At 36.5% G+C, this 19,902-nt stretch overlaps 1 protein-coding gene across 2 annotated transcripts in view; it reads right to left on the minus strand.

The window, feature by feature from the left end:
* Positions 1 to 3,119: 3,119 nt before the first annotated feature.
* Positions 3,120 to 19,902, minus strand: part of TTBK2 (tau tubulin kinase 2) — an 85,726-nt gene continuing 68,943 nt past the window's right edge. For both annotated transcript variants that reach the window (XM_066188126.1, XM_066188127.1), the window contains 2 exons: positions 11,673 to 12,940; positions 3,120 to 10,677 (listed from right to left, as the gene is read on the minus strand). In XM_066188126.1, the coding sequence (XP_066044223.1) occupies positions 10,209 to 10,677; positions 11,673 to 12,940 (1,737 nt within the window). In that variant the 3' untranslated portion in view covers positions 3,120 to 10,208. The remainder of the gene's footprint in view (positions 10,678 to 11,672; positions 12,941 to 19,902) is intronic.

The following is a 19,902-nucleotide window of genomic DNA, read 5'->3' on the forward strand; positions in this document are numbered from 1 at the left end:
CCTTTCAGAGACATTGTGTTTTACTGCACTGGCAGGGTAGTCTCTTTCTGTCACATGGTTAAAGCAGAGAAATACAGAAAAATGAGGAATGGATGGGTGATGCCTGTTTCTGACATACAGGTTATATGTAGGCTGTATCTTCATCTGATTTTGTAAGCCTTACAGAATCAATACCACAGTATTTGAAATACAGAGAACAAAAAGCTTTGTATTGTTTTACATGAAATTGAAGTCAGATTTGCTGTTAAATTACAGGAGGCAGGAGCTTACTTCATTCCAGACAAATGCTCCTGCATAGTTTAGGGAGCTTTCATTATAATTTCCTTTCTCGTAACTATATAGTCAAGGAAAAAGAAAGGTGAGGAAGAGTTGGAGCAAAATGTAACCTGGTGTCAACTCTGAAACAAGCAAAAATCATTTTATCTTCATGCCAAAAAAAAAAAATTGCTATTTCACATTAAGAAAGGGAAAACTATTTTCATGGGCACTATTTTGTGTTTCAGGCTTATATATTAAAGCCACTCTACTTTGCACAGTTCAGAAGTAGCAGAGGTGCAATTTTCTTATATCTGGCATCTGTACTGGAGGGCAAACAAAAACACTCACACCTGAAATTCTGTCCAATGATTTGAAAAATCATACAGGTTCTCTTCTTAAACATTTATCACCAACATTAAAAAGGTTCTACAGATAAAATTTGACCTATAGCAGTGACTAGCTGCATCTAGTGTTACAGTCAGTTTGCACAAGCATTCCTGCAGCAGGAATTCAGCAAATACAAATAACATAGAGAATCACAATTAAATTACCCCTCTCCTAGAAGCAGAAGAACATGTAATCATAGCATAAGGTATACCACTTTTGCAGTCAGCTTTGACTGGACACCACCATATGAAAATGTACTTCATTTCTGCCCTTACACCATTTTGGTGTACTGAATTAACTCACCTGCACTTCAAAAACCAGCCACTGCTCCCTACTAGAATGTGAATACGGAGTAATCAGTTGTTAGCAAGTGTTTCCCTTCAGCATCACAGATGCACTAAAATAGGCAAATATCTCACAAAAATAAAATGTATGTATGTACAGCTCAATGTTAATTGGGATTAATGCCTTGGAGAAGAGAAAGTTCTCTTTTCCAGTTTTGGTATTGGTGACAGATATTAAGAAATTGCTGAGTTTAAGAATGGCAAAGAATTAATCCTAAAACAGATTTTTGAGTATATGTTGTTAAAAGCTTTCCAAATTAACCTGTTAGAAGCATTACTTCTCCCCCATCAGTACAGATGGACTCTCTTGAGCAAGGTTTTCTGTATTTTGTTTTCATGGACAAAGAAGCTAATTCATGCAACCATGACATTCCAGGTAGATTAGCAGATGCAATCTACCTGGTCCTTCTGGGCAGCACTTTGAGTTTGTCCAGGTTGCAACTGGCAGTTCTTACCTGTCTTTCTTTTGACGTTTCAATTCTTTTTGCAACTGTTAATTCTTGAATTTCGCGTACTACAGCATTTCTTGGGAGAGTTGTCTTGTGTCTGCTTTCTCATGTTCCAGTACTGATTTAGGTGAGAGGCAGCTACAGTGTAAGTAGTGAAGTGCAGCAAGATCCTGTGAGCAGAATGGGCAGATTGGATCTCCTGTATGAATGAAGACAAGCCAGGCAATACTAAAGGACACTGTGGTGGTCACACAACAACCAGGCCTCAACATCAATCTTGTTCATCAGCTTGTTTGTTCTGATCTTGCTTCTTTCCCTGTGTTTCAGTTGTACTGCTAAAATATACTGGAGCCAGATCAAAACCACTCTTCCAGTTCCAATACATTCTAGATTTACGTATTTTAAACCAGGAAAGAAACTGAGCTACCTCTCATCACTACAGTGTGGGCAAAATGGTTATTTTCATCTTTAAATTAATACGGTTGGTTGCTACTTCTTTACACACCCTTTCTGTGATTAAATGATGGTTGTGTTGGGAGCACTGAAATCACATGCACCATTCAGAAGCCATGCCATTAAGTTTCTGGCTGTTCCTAACAGAAGGTGAAACATAATTTTCTTGGACTGTTACTGAGTAAATGAATTCCCGATTTGTTTCCTCTCCTGTGAAGCTATCTAGTCTACTTGTATAAATGAGCTAATGACCTGGTCATGAAGCTTAATGAAAATACTGCCAGTGATTTGAACAAAGGCAGAGCTGGCTTTAAATTTGCCTGAATGCACAGCATAACAGTGGTAATACTGAGAAAGAGATCCAGGGAATTTTCTCCAATTCTTCTGGGCTTCCCCAAAAGACTTGTCCCACTGTGCAAAGTGCATACTATTTTTTGGTAGCACAGGACTAAGACATTCAGGCACACAAACCACAAATATAAACTGTGATGATTTTACACTCTACTTATGCTTAGTGTTACTAGAAAGAGAAATAAAAGGGTCCTGGAGGAAACTAGAGCAACTGTTATCTTAACACTGCATTTTCCCCATAGCACTCAGATTCAGTAACAACTTCCTTTCATTCATTTCTCTGCTATCTGCTGCTTAAGTTAATTGCACAGAGGGAGACAAGTCTCCTGAAGAGACTGTAAAAGCTCAGTGACTACATCCAGACAGCTGATTCTCCCCAGAAGTGGTCAATTATAGTGACTTCTGACTAAATAAAAAACTACATTTTTGAAGGGAAGAATGCCATCAGCAGCCGGCTTTTCAGGACCACTGTATTGTTACTCAAATTGACCTGATCTGGTTGTGCCAATCATTTATTGTTTAGATGAATACAGACAGAAGGGGTAAGAACAAATAGAAAGTCAGGTTTCTGAGGAGGCCCATTTGGATTTTTCTGTTATTAATATACAACACATGAACCTACTAAATCAGTTAAACTTCCATTGATCCAATCATTTAAGTTTGTAATATGAACATCTGATTCATGTTGCAGTAGTACCAACACACGCTTGCTTTTTACTTCCTTGAAACAGAGAAAAAAAATAATCACTGCCACAGCACTTTATCAATTAAAATTACAGGGTTACAATAGTAAAAAATACTGAAAAATATTTCAGCTAAAGCTTTATAAGTTAATGAATCACTATACAAACACAATCAAGAATTGAAGTTTTGCATGCTGAATGAATATTTTATTTAGAACCAGTTTATAAAAATAAAATACAAAATAATTTGAAAACAAAACTTAAACATTGTACAAAGCCTTGATATGGTACAAATGAGAAAATAAATAATTACAGCTTTATGTACAAATGACAATTACAAGGGCATTAACTCTTTATGCTCTTGGGTGCCTGAGCAAACTTAAATGAAAAGAATGGCTTAGAAGATTTCCAAGGAGGGGAAGAGAACTGCAATTACTGAGCAAGGGAATTTGAAGGACTCAACATTTGTCTTCCTCAATGGTAAAATACAATCTTGGAACCACTTTCCACTTAATTTATTCATGCTGCAGACTTTACTCTTGAGTACTTGATTTTTTATGGGGTGACAGCATTGTATTTTAAATTAATACACAGATTTAATTCTTTGTGGTATTGCCCAGAGATTTTAGATTAGCAGCCATTGGTTGGCCACTTCAAAAAGTCAGTACGTGTCTGAAGGCATTGCTGGTGATTTCCTTAATTTATTAGTTTGGATATTCATAGGAAAGCATTTGAAAATTTGCATCTGTTAGCACAAGCACTGCAACTTGAGTCTGGGCTGACTATAGAAAGAAAGTTAAAAGTTGGGCAAGAATTTCCAGTTTTGCTTTCTAGCTAATGAAAATAAAGAGGGTACAGAGAATGCTGCTTGGCAACAAATCCAGATCCCCAGTCAGAGGAAATAGATGTGAAATTGCCAAAAGAATCCAAGAATCCTACTTCACTTTGTGTCAAACCTTTATGACCTTGCCTGCCATGCAGCAGATAGGGATTTAAAAGGATTTGAAGCCAGGCAGACCAAACTAATTACACCACATCTCTTCTGTTCTGCTGTTACCATAGGCCCTTTACATAAAAGGTCAAAGATCAAGTGATCTCAAAACAAATATCAAATTAATTCCAGCTGAATTCCCGCAGACACTTGTGGATGATCAGGACCTCACACAAGTAGCCCACTTGTGGTATTGTTTTAAAAGAAATCACATTGTACTCTTGGCCAAAGCTGGCTCTCGACAGTAAATCTTACAGAAAAGGAGAGATCCAGAGGCATGTTGTCATAATCGTAACAATAAAAAATAAGCATTTTTCAATTTAAAATACAGCAACTGCTAATTTTATAGAGTTTATCCTTTCAGTCCCTAATCAGGGAAAAGAGCCTTAACAAAATAGGACCCTATACTGATTTTAATGCAGTTTCACCTGCACAAGAACAACAAGAACTCCCGTGGGTCCAAGCTCTTCATGTAGAGGAGAAACGGGAGCATAGCATTTGGGTTTCTCACAATTACTGTTGAGAAAGAATGTGTTATCATCAATGGAGAGTAAAATCAGCCTACCTGTTCAAACCTGGATGGCAAGAGTCATTGCAAAGCTAATACATCAGTCTTTGAAACAATGGACTTCTGTACATTCTTCCTTAAAAAACCCAACCAAACAAAAACCCCTCCTTAAAGATATGTTTAAAAGCCTGATTATTTAAACCACATGAAAATGAGTGATAGAAACTTTTTGGCATTTTACAATATCTTAAGATAATTATTGGCAATTATTATATAATCCAGGCTGACTTTATATCATTTCTCTTTCACAAATATTATGTGTAGGGAAAAGGAAGACTGGCTTCAATCAGACAGGTGAGGTATTCTTATGTGAGGTGCATCTTTATGCAATTTGATTAGCTAAGTATGACCTATGCCTGTATTGCATGTAGTCAAAACATTGAACCTCACTTCCTTTTACCAGCTTTTCTGGTAACCAAAAATTGTACTAATTACAACCAAAGACATTTGAGCCAAAAGCAAAACAGCAAACAAACTCCATCAGTTCAGTGCCTATTTGATTAGCTAAAAGAAGTTGAATAAAATTATTATGCCCTGTTCTATAAATTTCAGAAAGAGGAATCATAGGATCGTCAAGGTGGGAAAACACCCCCAAGATCCAAGTTCAACTGCTAATCTAGCACTGCCATGTTCACCATCCAACAAGCACCCAAAGCTTTTACCAGCTGAAGAGAGGAATCATGGATAAACATCAGGGCCTTTATCCAGGCAACAGTTCTCTGACCATTCCCAAAAGTGGAAAAGCATACAGAGAATGCACCACAGGAATCTTGATGTTAACCTAAGCAGACCCTGACTCACTGAGAATGACAAGACAGACATGGCTCTTGTCACCTCACAGCATGAATCCTGCATGAAAAAATCCACATATTATAGGCCTATAATGAGAAAAAGTTTGACTTTGAGCTCTCTCTTATTGTCTATTCCTTTTCAGAAGACTACTCTCATTTAAGATATATATAAAAATTGGAGGTACATATCATTGGTTTTCCATTAGACCCTTTTAAGAAATTGGAATAATCACATTCTTCTTACCAGAATTTATGCCTCTTAGTGTTCCTTAAAAATGTTCATTACAGAAAAATTCTGTTTACAGGAAAAAGACTACTTTAAATCTGGCTTTATCTACATTCTCATCAAAGAGAGAAAAAAAAAAACAGCGCCAAAATTTAGAAGCATTACAGTCAACCATTGGATAAACGTCACTGCAATAAGGACTTAAGGGTATTTTGCCCAAGTAGGGCTATGGGATCAGGCCTTGTAATATGAAAAAGACACAGAATCAGAATTAGGGCATAAGAACATTGCAGTAGATGAAAAGGAGAACAGAGTAAATCAAAGCAAAAGAGGCCTTGGCTCACTCTGCCAAATTAATTCCAGTGAACAGGATGGAATAGCTGAGACTCTTCCTATCTATATGTATATACACACATATGTATGTATGTATATATATATTTCTATATAATATACAATATCTATATAAGTGTATATGTAGATACACTTATGTACAAATGTGTATTTATATATATATAAAATCAAAATTGTGTGTTTTCCCAGCAATAGTTAATACCATAATACTAAAAATTGTAGATGATAGAGCTCCAGCAAGTCTTTTTCAGATGAAAAATATTTCAAGCTTTTTTTAAATATATAGGACCAAATCCTCTCTTATACATCAAGACTGTTTAGTGAGGTATGCAAGAAAGCTTGATCTCAAACATGCAGGCTTCAAGGTAAGAATATGTCCAGACTTCCCACGACAGGATGTGGCTGGTGGCTGTAATGAATGCCTTGTGTCACACTGGGGTTTGCCTTCTGTATAATTATATATAACTAGCAGTTAAGACCTCATCTTGCCTTTGAGCAGTGAAATTTTCTACACTTACCAATCCCGCTCAAGCAGTAGATAAGTGCTTAGCATCATAAAACTTACCAACATTGCTCTACTCCATCACACTTTCTATTACTCTAGCAGGGTTTTACCTAAGTAGTAATTGGCATTTGTAATTAATAAAGAGGTTAATTATTATTGATTTTTGAGATTGAAACTTAGATTGATTTTACCATGCAATATTGTAGCACAAAAGTCTGTGTGAAATGTTTGGTGATTTCAAGTTCTATTTTAGTTTAAAGGCTTCATGCCTCAGTTTCTCTAAAAAATGCTCCAAAGTGCTGGTTACAACACAGAATACACCATAAAGAGGAAATGAGCATGCAGCATCTGCACCTGCTACATGTCATGGCTCCATTGCACTGCCCTCCAAAGAAAAGGAGGCTTGAAGAAGACAAAGCAACAGCTCCTTGAATTTTATTATTTCCCAGCTAATATTCCTATATAAGCTGCTGTGTGCTATGCAGAGTAACTGTAGTCATTTTGTACAGTGGAGAAAAATCTTCCCCGTCCCTGAAAATATGTTGCAGATAACCTGCCATAAACTATTCACACACACTCTGCACAAGGGTCACCGACATGTACATTGGTGGTTTTCTGCAGGGCCATTTCCACATTCAAATACTGAGGCTTACAGAGTCCTTAATGATTACATAGGCCCTCTAGAAATATTAAGCTAATATTTATGTATGAGTTGGTCAGCTGACCATTACTTAACATTAACTGATTGCTATGTTAGACTATAGTAAGCAATTCTGTAAACTTTTGGGAGAAGGGCATCAAGCAAGAAAAAAACTCAAGAAGAGCAGGTAGTTCAAGCTAAGTTATTCACAATTGCCCCTCCATTTACATCTTCATGATTTTCTCCTTAGACCCCGTTGAATCCACAGCAAAAAAGCAACTGGGGGTATACAGTCCTTTTACCTTTTTCATCATCAAAAGAAGCCTGTGTCATCAATCACGACTGATTTCTCTTTTTCTTTTTGGCATAGTTTACTAGTTTTACATTGGCAAGTAGTTCAAGTACAAGTGATTTTCTACAGCATTGGTTTATTTTACATAGTAATGTCTAACAATGGACAAGCCTGTACTTTGGAGACAACATAAAATCGGTGCTATATTCTTTCTCACCTGTAAAGCAGTTACTGTATCTGGATCCTGTTACACTAGAGAGAAAATACAAACACCTCAACTTCAGCATTTTTAGGCAAGGATGTATAAAGTTAGTACTTATGAAAACTGACAATGTCACGTAGGAATAAACTTACATGACGATAATAAATGCTTTTCAGAAATAAGGAAAAATAATCAATGGGCTGTCACACCACCTTAACAAATAATTCCAGCAAGTGCCCAGGACAAGAAACATCACAATGTGACCAAATTCTTTTTTATGGTATACCATATGGAAACATGTAGAAAACAGGAAGGAAAAAATGGAATTCGTTGTTGTCACATTCATCCGTTAGGTATTCATAGACTTGTCACTGTTCCTATATGACAAGTATTCACAATTAAGAACTCACATTATGAAACAAAAATGAGTAAGACCTATTTGTAATAAAAAATAAAAATACCTTTTGAGTCTTTGTTCTTGTTCCATATGCAAATGTGCACATGGAATTAGAAATAAAAAAAAAACAAGCTGCAAGACAAAACATTGGCTGGTTGAGAAATCAGCAGTCCTTCAATTTTGTACCAAGGTATAAAGGCTATTAGAATTTGTGCATTCCAGATTTTTTTGGCTGGGGTAGGGGGAGAATAGAAGAGGTAAGTATACGGGAACTAACAGAAAGGGAACTCTATTATTTGTGGTCCATAAATTACAAAAGAAAAATGAGAAAGAATGAGATTATATAAGCATATACATATATGTATATATAAATATTTATATTATATAATTTACCATGAGGACATGCAAATATTGGTATAGCACCTATTATACAATATAATACAAAGGAATAGGACTTTCCAATGGTACAGTTTCTTCAAAAAAAGCAGGTATGCCCTACCTATTGCATTCATCTGTAGTGCTTGAAACCTGAATGAAATTAAGGTTCCACACTGTGCTACATTACATATGGGAAACAATATACATAGTCATAGTAAGAAAAGAAAAAAATCAACATAGTCTGACAAAGCAAGTGAAATTCAGTGCAGCTCTAGGGCAGCTTTAATGCAGCATTAGAATGTGTTAGCTCAGAGACAAAATATTCCCTTTTTAATCCAAAGGTATTCATTTGGCAGAAGTTAAATAAAAAAGCACAGATGCTGGCTGGAGAGGCATATGACTACAGCAAGCAGATCAGTAATTGACAAGTCTCCTATGCATCCAGAGTCCCCACAACAGGAATCATTAGGGAGGAGAGCTGGCTGCATCTTTCTCAGGCTTGCGTTCTTGTGTGTCCCTGTTCTGACCCACTACTCTCTTTACTGAATAGAGCATAAGGGGCCCTACCTTTCATTCCCTACAAAACTCCTGCAGAGCACAAGATGTTACTAACTAACTACCTAATAAAGTTGGAGGAATGAAACATCATGGACTTTACTGAGACTCAACAAAGTTTGGCTATCAAAAACACATTTGGGAAACAGAATGACAAGAATCCAACATAAAAAAAAATCTCAGATATCTTCCGGTATATTTTTCTTTGATGATTAATATTCTTATTCAGATTTTGTAAGGGTGTTAAGTATATTTCTGTCATCCCTATCCTATCAAGTTCACAAAGTAGACAATCTTTTCATCTCTGTTTTATCTTTCATGATTTTAGAAAACAAATGACCAAAACAAACCAAATTTTGATTGGTAATCATCTCTGCATTGTAAGATCTGTGGTTTAAGTAATCCATAACTAATGGAAAAGCAAAAGTCAGCAATAACAAAGATTCTTTTTTCAGTTCAATTAAGGGGGTAAAGAAAGGTTCTTATTTTCTAACTTACATTGCATTTTACTGTAAATCTGCAAAATCCAGTGAAGTGCATACATCTACTCCTTTCTCTCATTTCCTAGGAAGGAATGCTTTTCCAAATCCTACCAAATGCGGTTTGAAGAATCCCACTACGACTCCCAAAAAAAAGTGATATAGAACTGAGAATCAGCTTCTTGGATCCTAATTACTGCTAAACAAATTTCTAAATAATATTGGTGCAAAGACATCTTGTCAAATATTATTTTTTAAAATTTCATCAGTGTCATGAAGGGATAGGGTATATGATACTTCGGTAAAAAATCTGTGCCATGATAGGGGACAAAATGAGCACTCAGTGACTCAGAGGTGAGTGGAGCTCAGAATGGAAGAAATTTAAAAGGTAGAAATATCATCATCTAAACTGTGTGCTTTTTTTAAAACTACAAAGAAATGCTTGAGCAGTACTTATCTCCCAAGTTGTGATGTCATTTTGGGAATAACTGTTTCAGGCTTTCTTACAGACTCCTTGAGTATGTAAGGCCTTAAATAATTAGGCCAAATCTTCTAACTAGGGAAACTAAATACATCAAGATTATTACCATTTTAAAAAACTCACCTTCAAGAAACTTTTTCACTCTAAATACATTGCACCTCTTTGACTACCCAGTCATTCTTATCCTGGCCTCTACTTCCCATCTTGTGGATCTGCTTGCTGCCTGCTCTAAGGCAAAGCCTGGCCACTTATTTACACAGAATGCTTTCTCATGAATAGTTTACAATGGCTACTTTCTTTAAAATGTGCAGATTCAACAACTTTTAATACACTTTTTTTTTTGATTTTTTTTTTTTAAATACACAGTACACAGACACAACATGCATCAGATTTAGGAGGAGACTTTATACCTGTCAAGGCCCAGTTCCTATCTGCTAAGCTTAGTAGTTGATTTGCTCTTTCCTGTGGAAGTCTTAGTGTTTGGGGAATGGTGGAAAGAACTGCCAGATCCTTTCAGACCATTCTTGCTTGTTTTGTTGCAGCAGTGCTCTTGTTGGCAGGACCTCCTAGAAGATGAGGAGCCTGAATGGCTAGGAGGTGATTTACTCCTCCCAAAATGTGGGGATGAACTCCTCTGATCATGATGGGATCTCCCAGCCCGGGATGGAGAAGAACTGGCAGTACGGGGTAAAGAGGAGCTCCTAGGGGAGGCACTGGGACTGCGGCGGGGGATGACAGGGCTCTTGGGGGGCGTTTTTGGACTATGTGGAGATCCTGGACTCTTACACTGGGTAGAACTCCTTTGTCTTTGAGATCCATTCTGAAGGATTTGAGCCAGACGAGAGATAAGATCTGAGTCCGAGCTGCTACTGCCTAGGACTCTGTATCTGCGCAACCTTAAGAAGAAACAAAGAAAGATTATTTCTATTTCCACCTATTCACTAAAATTCAAATAGAAAGTCTGTATCACCAGAAACTAAGGAGAAGCTTGCATTGCCAGACAGGTATGTGGAGCTCAACTTTCCCACTACGTAGAGGTGTTTGGATCTAGGCTTTGGCTTCTGTGTTGTTCAACTCAACACAGTATTTATATTTACATAAACTCATCCACATAAACAGCTTCAGTGTTTACAGGATAACTGAAATTTCCTGGTGGTGTTGGAAGAAGTGCACTGAAGAACAGTGCTATTGCAGTTGTTTCAGAGGGGTACATCCATTCCTGCACACTATCAGTTCACTCCCATGCACAATTTTAAGGGATGACAAGGCCCACTGCAACTTCCTTCAAAGGATTTTGCACTCCTGTTTCAAAATTATCCTTATCTTGGGAATGTAGACACTGATGAAACCAGATTGTGGTTGTCTGCATATAGATGTGGCAAAGGGAAGGACTTCTAAAATTCACTCTGCCCTCCTTTAATTAGTTGGTTTATTTAGACATGATCTGAGCATAGTTAATTGACTCAATGTTGACGGCTGGAATCTCCAAATATTTACAATGTCTACATTAAAAACAGATTAATTTTGAAGGGGGCTGAATACAACAGTTCCTAAAAATTCCAATGGGATTGTAAATAACTAGCAGTTCTGGAAAAGTGACCTCACCTAAAAACAATGTGTAAAGATTTAGTTATAGACTGTCAGGTTTCAAAATATTGAATACACATATATTGATGTATTAGTTTTAACAGTGAACCAGGCTCATTCCTGTGTAACAGTTTCTCCTCATTCATTCTCCAACAACGTAAAGTTTCTCAGAGAATTGAAGCCCAGCAATTTTTTAAAAAATAGTTAAAGGATGTAACTTCTACAGGATTACATCCTGCACAGTAACTGCAGTCTCAAATCCATTTTTCCATTTCTATTATAATTTCTATTTTCTCTGCATTACCTAGCTTCTACCCCAGGTCTAATAGGCGGTTTTCCTGGTGGTGGCCGAGGAAAGAACTGAGCTGAACTTGAACTGGTGACTTGATCAGTAGTTGCCCAGGAGACTGGCCTTGGAATCTTGCTTTTTCTGGACTGAGGGCTGCTTGGAGATAAAGAGCTATCTTCATTCTGCTTGCTGAAATGAGAGTCCAGTGTCAATCTAGAAAACGAAGCTAAGACATCATCCTCAGAAAATGGTACTGGTGCAGCAGCCATTTTTTCCTCCAGTGACTTATCAGAGGCACTTGAGAGGTCACCAAGGAAAGATTTGAGCTGTCTCTTTTCCATAAGTAATTTGACCAAGTCTGTCTGATGGGCCTTTTTTAGAAGAAGCTTTTCCTTTGCAGAAACAGAAGAGGAATCTGACATGGAGTCTATCTCTTGTGCTAAAACTGGGATTCGACTCTGCCTGAATACAAAAGAAGATTTAACTGAGTCCTTCTTAGATCGATAAGAATTCTCATTTTCTGAAATGCAGTGGAGTAACTCTCCATTTCTGGGAGCATTTTTCTCTTTTTTATTCTCCTGCTGCAAAAAAGTAGTAAGGGCCACTTGGTGGCATTTCAAATCTTGGCTATGGACTTCTTCCTTATCAGAATGAAAACCATTTTCCTGAATGGTTGCTATTTTGCTTGCCTGTCTATTGATATGTGCGTTACTAAGTCTTGAGGGAGACAGTTCTGATGTTTTAGGTGCTATGGACTTCAGAACCTCATCTTGATTTGGCACCAAACACACAGGCCTTGACTTTGATTCTTGAGCTGCTTCAGTATTTGTTAGAGGTTCTTCCTCTGCAGATTTTGAGTTTCCTGGCAAAGAAGAATTCTGTTCTTTGCTTAGCATTTCAATAGCATCCTCAGAAACCACTGGAAGCCCTTCTTCCTCAGCCTCCTCCACAGGAATATTCCCAAGTTCTTTCTCTTCCTGTATCCCATTGTGTTCAGATAGGTCCTTTTGGTCACAGTCCAGGACATTGACAGATTCTTTGACAAGTCCTTCTCTGTCAAGCACCTCTTGGCTAATATTAAGTATCAAATCTAGTCTGCTGGCACTAGCTGGAAGTGCACCTTCTGTCCCAACCAAACCTGGCAAACTTTCCTTTGGAGAGGAAAGTTCCACGGTGTGTTCCACAGAGTGAGCATCCTGCTCTCTTCTCTCTAGCTGGTGGCCATAGTGAAAGCTCTCTGAAGCAGACTGTGTGGATGCCACTGAAGGTCTGGGTATTGTTATCTGCATTGGAAAATTAAAGAAAAAGGTGAGAAATTCAGGAATGTTATAAAAGTAACATCCTTTAAATAGCAGCTTTGGTTCCACATCTTCAAGATACATTATATAATGATTCCTATGAATCACAATGTTCAAATAATACCTAACTTCATAATGTAATGCAGATAATTAGAAAAAAAATAGTCTATCATCCTAAGACAGAAATACATAACATGTAAAAACAAACATAATGTCAGTGAAAAATGTTGCAGTGAGCAAGTGACCTCTCTGGAAATGAGATCCAACCTAATGGGCAGATTTTTATTTATTTTACATTAGTTTGAATACTTTTAGAATAAGTTGCACATAAACGTAAAATCTTTAACAAGTACACAGCAATATTTTTAGACAAATACAGAAGACAAAGAACACAGTGATGTTTAGATTCAGAAATTCCATACTCATAATATATTTTTGCCCAGAAAAAGAACTTTCCTGAGTATCCAATATTTGTTATTACTTTTCCTACTGAAGCTTATGGCCCATTTTAACTAAGTAAACTGGTTAGGATATGTCCTTATCTAAGGTAACTAAGAAAATACTGAATACTTACACATCTAAATGCCCTAACAAGTCTGATCCGATAGATACATGCAAAGCACTCTTAAAATCTGTATATATCATTAAGTCAGATTGCCTTTGAAAAACAGTTGGTTATGATGAGTGCTGTCTCTGGCACACAGCTTAATTGTTAGAGTACATGTCCAGGAAATGGGAAACCTGCTTTCATGTCCCTCCCTACTTGAAGGACATAAACCCATTTCCTCCATTTCTCATCAAGTAGGGAAAAAAACCAAATGGAGTTGTTTCTCACCTTCCCCATTGAAGACAGGCCACGATCCAGTCACAAACACAAGAATCATGAGGGGAGAGGGTGAAAGAGCACAAACACAAGAGAGAACACATACACAAGTTTTGTCTCCGGGGACGTGGGAGGAATGCACTCTCACGTGAAAAGGAGCCCTACATTCTGACTTATATATATATTGGATGGAGCAAGTTGGTGTAAACAGTAAAAAGAAAATTTAAAAATCAAGGGAATATCTTTACATCTTTCTCTACATGGACAGAGAATTCAGCTGTTTTTCTTTCTATTCTGTAGCCTCATGAATCTGACACAATCTGTATTCAACATAAAGTGGAAACTGGAGTCTGAGTTTGGTTAAAAACACGTTCTTGATGCATAGCTGCTAGAAGACAACCAGTGAAGTGTTGCTAGGATTATGCTATGTTACAATGAAGATTTTACTTGCTTTTGTTACAGAAATTATGTTGCTGAGCTTACTGTGCTTGTGCAAGAGCTAGTATGTTGATACTACTGGCAATAGAAACCAAACTAAACTAAAGGAGGAAAGAAAAAACAACAAAAAAAACAACCAACCAAACACACAAAAAGCCACAGAGACCTGCAGTAAGACACTACTTTTTCTCTCCTTTATAATTTGTTTTCAAGGTTGGGCCAATACGGTCCTCCATGTTTGCTGAATTAAAAAGGTACACTGAGCAAAAATCTGAAGTAACTCAGTTTTGGCAAAACAGTCCTCCTCATCTCCTCTTACTCTCAGTCCAGGTTCTTCCATCTGAAAGAAACACTATTTCCCTTTTGAGATAGTTAAGTGTTTCTTAGTTCAAAAGACTTCTTTTGAGAGAATCTAAAAACATCAGTTCGGCTACAGAAAGAACAGAGGAAATAGATTTTTTTTTAAAAGCACCTTTCCATAGTTAGATCATTTAGCGCCTAAATCTCAAGTGTTAAAAGACAGTTTAGCAAGAACTCTGCACAGAAAGGAAAATGGACTAAACTGGAGAAAAAAAAAAAAAGGAAAAAGGTCTAAGAAACAGGGCAGCTGATCCATTGGTTTTCACACATATGTAGGAACTTGCCCTAAGACAACACATCTCCAGGGAGCCTTCAGTGAAGGATTTGCTTTCATATGACAGAGGAACTTATTTTGTCCTGTCAGACAAAAATCATCAGCTCATTTAAAAATTCTCATCTACAAGCTGGGTAAAAGTGGGTTCAGGAAATTTTAATGGAATATTGTCCTTGGAAGAGCAGGTTCAAATTTTGGAGAGATCACTTGGGTATTTGCTGTCCACTGAGCTCTGTCTTTAGTTTGTTTCAATACCTTTTTCTCTAGGGCTGCAGATGTATCTCAAAAGTAAGGATGTGTAAAATATTTCCTTTTCCAAACTTTTCACCGGATGAGCTAGTCTAGTTGCCAATTCAAATAACTCAGGGTTAAAACACCAGAGTTGTCTTCCACCTACCTGAAGGATAACTTCCCTTAGAATAGCATGATCCTGGTGAGCTCTCAACTTACAGAGGTGAGACAACCTTAGGTATTTGCTTTCAGAAGAATATTTATCTATTTGATATATTTCCAGAAAAACTTCAACTGCATTTAAATCCTCCTTTGCTCAAATATCTTTACATGAAAATGCTCTTTTCCTTGTGACACCTCTCTCACACATCAAATTCTTTGCAAGAAGAAAGCAGCTCTGAAGTTAATTTACATTTTCAACAGACTTCATGTCCTTTGCCACATCTGGAGAGAGAATTTTCTAGTCTTTTAGGCAGATCTTGGCCATACAGATTTAACCCTTACATTCAAGAAAGAGGAGACCAGGCTTGTTGAACCACCTACAATCAAATAGGTAGGAGCTATTAGTGAAAAAGAAACTGAAAAAATGGAGAAAAGAAAAGGATACTGGACTAAGTAACAGTAAAGACCCAGTACTACTCAGTAATTAATATTTTCAGAAATGGCTTTTTGAACACATATATCACTTTCTTGATTTGCATTCACTAACAAACAAAAGTTTGTTTTCTCACTTGGTCAATAAACCTCTTATTAGTCTTCTCAAAACACAAGAACTGGATTATATCCCTGCTGGGCTTGACATTTTACCTATATGTGCAAGAAATTTAAATGGGTAACCATAAATGATCTTCATATTTTTATTTCTTGTGCCACTAAATACACTCTTATCCTATGCAAATTTTTATGTTCAATCATGTCAGTTACGTAAAACACTAAACCTCAGGAACAAAGATTACAATTCATCTAAGAAGTAAAATATGGGGAATACAACTTAAAATCCTACATTTCAGCTCACTATGATAACTAGTTTATAACACTGATTATTGCAATTCCCATATTTCAACAGGTACTATGTGATACAACAGATGACTAAAAATGGCTGAGACAATATATGGAACAATGAAATCGAAGTTCTCCTTTCACTCCAAAATATTTGAATGAAATTATTACCACCACCACAGCCTTGAATTTTTTGCCCTTCCCTAAATAATTACCAAATTCCTTTCTGTTTTCTCAAATTCACACTTGAACCAAGACAAGAAATTATCCTGCATTTCTTCAAGAAATTTTATGCGACAGTGAGTGGGATCTCAAGAAGGAAAAAGACCAAAACAACAACATAAATATCTCTCAGACATCCTTTATGACATCTGGTAAACTTTCCTCCTTTTAAACCTCTGACAGGCTGCAACAGTAAGTGATATGCTTGCATGAATGCCTCTGTGTAGATATACACAGAGGAATTGTAGAGGAATGAAATACTGAGTTTAGGTCTGCAAAGTTGCCAGGTCTGAAAGACGTAAAGGTGTGAATATGGATTATTGTACAATATCAGCAATAGCTTCTTCCTTGCACTCATGACGTCTGACATTTCTGCACGTGAAGTGCTGTCAGGACTTCAGGCTTCTTAGAAGCATGGTGTACAGATTTTTTTCCTGCTAATCCTTTCATTATTTGTAATTTCTCGTAGTAATACACCATCATTATACTACTGGATATTCTGAAGACACTTCACCTAATCAGTTTACTCTTCAGAACATCTTTCCTACCTTAGTAAACCTTGAAGCTTTTGTATCCAGGAGAACAAACCCTAAGTATCTTTTCTCTTTTCCCTGCTTTTTTTCCACCCATGGTTAGCTCTGTAACCAGCAGGAATACAACCAATGTTAGTACAAGTCTGCAACTTCAGCAAGACCAAAAAAATCTCCCTAAATCTTTCCAGTTCACCAGCTTCCTCTTACTTCATGAGGTTTTTTTACTTATATCCCTTAATTTCTATTTCCTTGCACAACATTATGCCTCTGCAAAGCAATTTGAACTGCAGGCTGCTTGAAAATGCCAAGGGTATATAAGTGCAGTGTCCTGTAATTAACTGCAAATGCCATTCTCATATGAGTAAACCACTGCTGTGCTTTACATCTTGGGAGACAGCTCACAGTTTCCTGTTCAAAACAGAGCTACTTCCCAAAGTCCTCCCTACTGACTACTATCACTCCTACTGGCCTTCTAGAGTGCAATTCTTTGCGTCCCTTACATTCTATTTCCAGGCTAAGCTCACAGCAGGGAAGTTTAAGATAATTATTATATTAAAGTTTACTAATGTGTATTGGCTGTTTCTACAAATACACTAATACAGGGATAAACAGGAGAAATACATGGCTCCAATTCAATGTTATGGAACATCAGACTAGAGATGATTGTAAATTTTGAAACTGAATCCCTTTCAATACCCTCATATATATAGTACTGCAAGCACTGCAGACATTTGTGGGAACTCCGGGTTGTCAGGACACCATCATTTTTTGGCAAAATCTCCCACGTGGCAGGCCCTAATCCTAAACTAAAGGGAAGTAACATATGAAGATTTTTTTATATCTGTCTGCAAAGAGGCACATGTCGGTCTCCACGGCTCTTCAGATATATTATTTCTTCTATAATGTTAATTTTGGCATTGATTTACATGCAAGTTGAGAGAAATGGGAAGAGGATAGAATAAGATGCAGAGCTATAAATGTACAACTGTTTCCAAATTCTCTAATGTGATAGGGAGCTTTTGAGGATAAAGAACATAGAGATCTACAGTCTTTCTCTAAGGCTTATTAGCTATGGCCTAACTTCTGAATTCTTTAAACATCTTCCCTTTTCAGTTATTTCTACACCACTTATCAGATAAAATAAGATTTGTTTGTTTGTTTGTTTGTTATAACATAAAACTGTATCCTCAAATACCCAATAGAGCAAATATTGATTGCTATAAAAATAGTATCTTTAATAGCTTTTAGAGAATGACTATGACTGTAAATAAGTGGCCAATTAGTTTGGTAACATGACTAAAACAAGTACTCATTCAATTTGAAATCAATTCTATATAATAAGCAGGATAAACCAGTTGAAAAGCATTCCTGAAATTTACTGCTGAAATGGAAAGCAGAGGCACTTACGCACTATTACTTCACAACACTCACATAATACTCCTGCGATACTGCTATTAAAATGGTCAGTATTGTATTATTTTTCTTGAGCTCCACAGAAATAGCTCTTTTCAAACAAAGAAAACATTAATTTGCCTTAATGCACAGTTCAGAGGTGTGAAGTTTATTCTCTGTAATTACAGTTGCACTAGAATCATATGTGATTTTAATAATAGAAGAAAAATATTCAAAGTAATAAATATGTCTAAATGATTATCTTATGGATGATACTATAGACACTATGTACACTTATCTACAGGCGCAATATTAATTATATTAATTAGATCAATTATAACTTAATTACATGAGAAATAGTCATTAGTCATTATGTTCTGAACTGTAACCACCTATTTATTTCAAGATGATTATAGCATGAAGTGTCATCATGGAAACAGTTGTTGACCTCAGAGTTAATCAGCCCACCATGGGAAATCCCACAGATCACTTAGCTTTCCTGAAACATCTTTACTTATTTTATGCTAATGAAATTATGATGTTAGAAAAATGTAATAAATCACACATGTTTTGTATAGGATTGGCATTTTAAAAGAATAATTTAAAAAAAAGAAAAACTGTAACTTCAAGGACAGACAAGAATAGCTGAAACCTATGGTTTCCAATGTTGGAAATCTTAAACGCACTGCTGATGCCAGAAAACACAAACATTTAAAACAATTATAACTTCATATATGTTTGGGGCTTTTTGACTCAATGTATGTTGATGCTATTACCAAGGTTAACTCGTTGTCCAGACCTTCATGACTTTTCTGTTGCTTCTAGTAGAGAAATCTGCAGAAGCAGAATGGCCAAGAATGATTCTGTCACTAGAAATGGAAATGTTCTCTACAGCAACACATTATTTGGAAAAAATAAAGTCACTCATGCTGACTGCTTGTCCTCAACTCTTAATTACTTAATTTACTACTTGGAAAGTTCCCATTGGAAGAATTTAACATCCTGTACGATTTAATTCTTCTTTACACCAAAGGCAGATGTGAACAAAGTATGCCTGAAGAAAGACAAAAGACTGTCCTGAAAAGGCTGCAATTAGATTTCTATGTGTCAAGCAATTTCCTCTGTCACTTGGATAAAAGTAACAGATAAAATTTTTACTTGTTTGCATTAGAAAAAGAGTGTATAGAAGAAAATTCTTCTAGAAACATCATTATCAATATAAGATCCAGTTGCTTGAAAGAATGTGAGTAAGCCAGGCTAAATTTTATTGAAGAAGCAACAGTTATTAACAATTCCCCTGTCATGAATGAGATGGTACAACATCTCTACATTTTCCCCACTTAATAAAATCAAATCTACTGTGTATGAAACAGTTTTAGAAGCTACAAATTCAACTAACTCCTTGAATTTGTGCCTTGATTAAAACACGGAAGAATCTAACTTAAACATCATGCTCACTCAATATAGTTTCCATCAGGATAGGTAACAAGAGGCATAATAATTCTGTAAAATCTGAAATTAGAACCCTTTTTCTACAGACAAATTATGGCTTTAACCATGGCAGGAGTAAAAACACAGACTCACTGAACACAGAAAACCTGTTCCTTCTTTTCTTTCAAAAACATATCTATTTGATAATGTGCCATGCCTTGAAAATGAAGTTCGGAAGAAGATT

The sequence above is a fragment of the Chamaea fasciata genome, unplaced genomic scaffold, assembly GCF_029207755.1.
Source record: "Chamaea fasciata isolate MVZ Bird 193981 ecotype frontalis unplaced genomic scaffold, bChaFas1.0.hap1 SCAF_7, whole genome shotgun sequence".
Classification (NCBI taxonomy): Eukaryota; Metazoa; Chordata; class Aves; order Passeriformes; family Sylviidae; genus Chamaea; species Chamaea fasciata.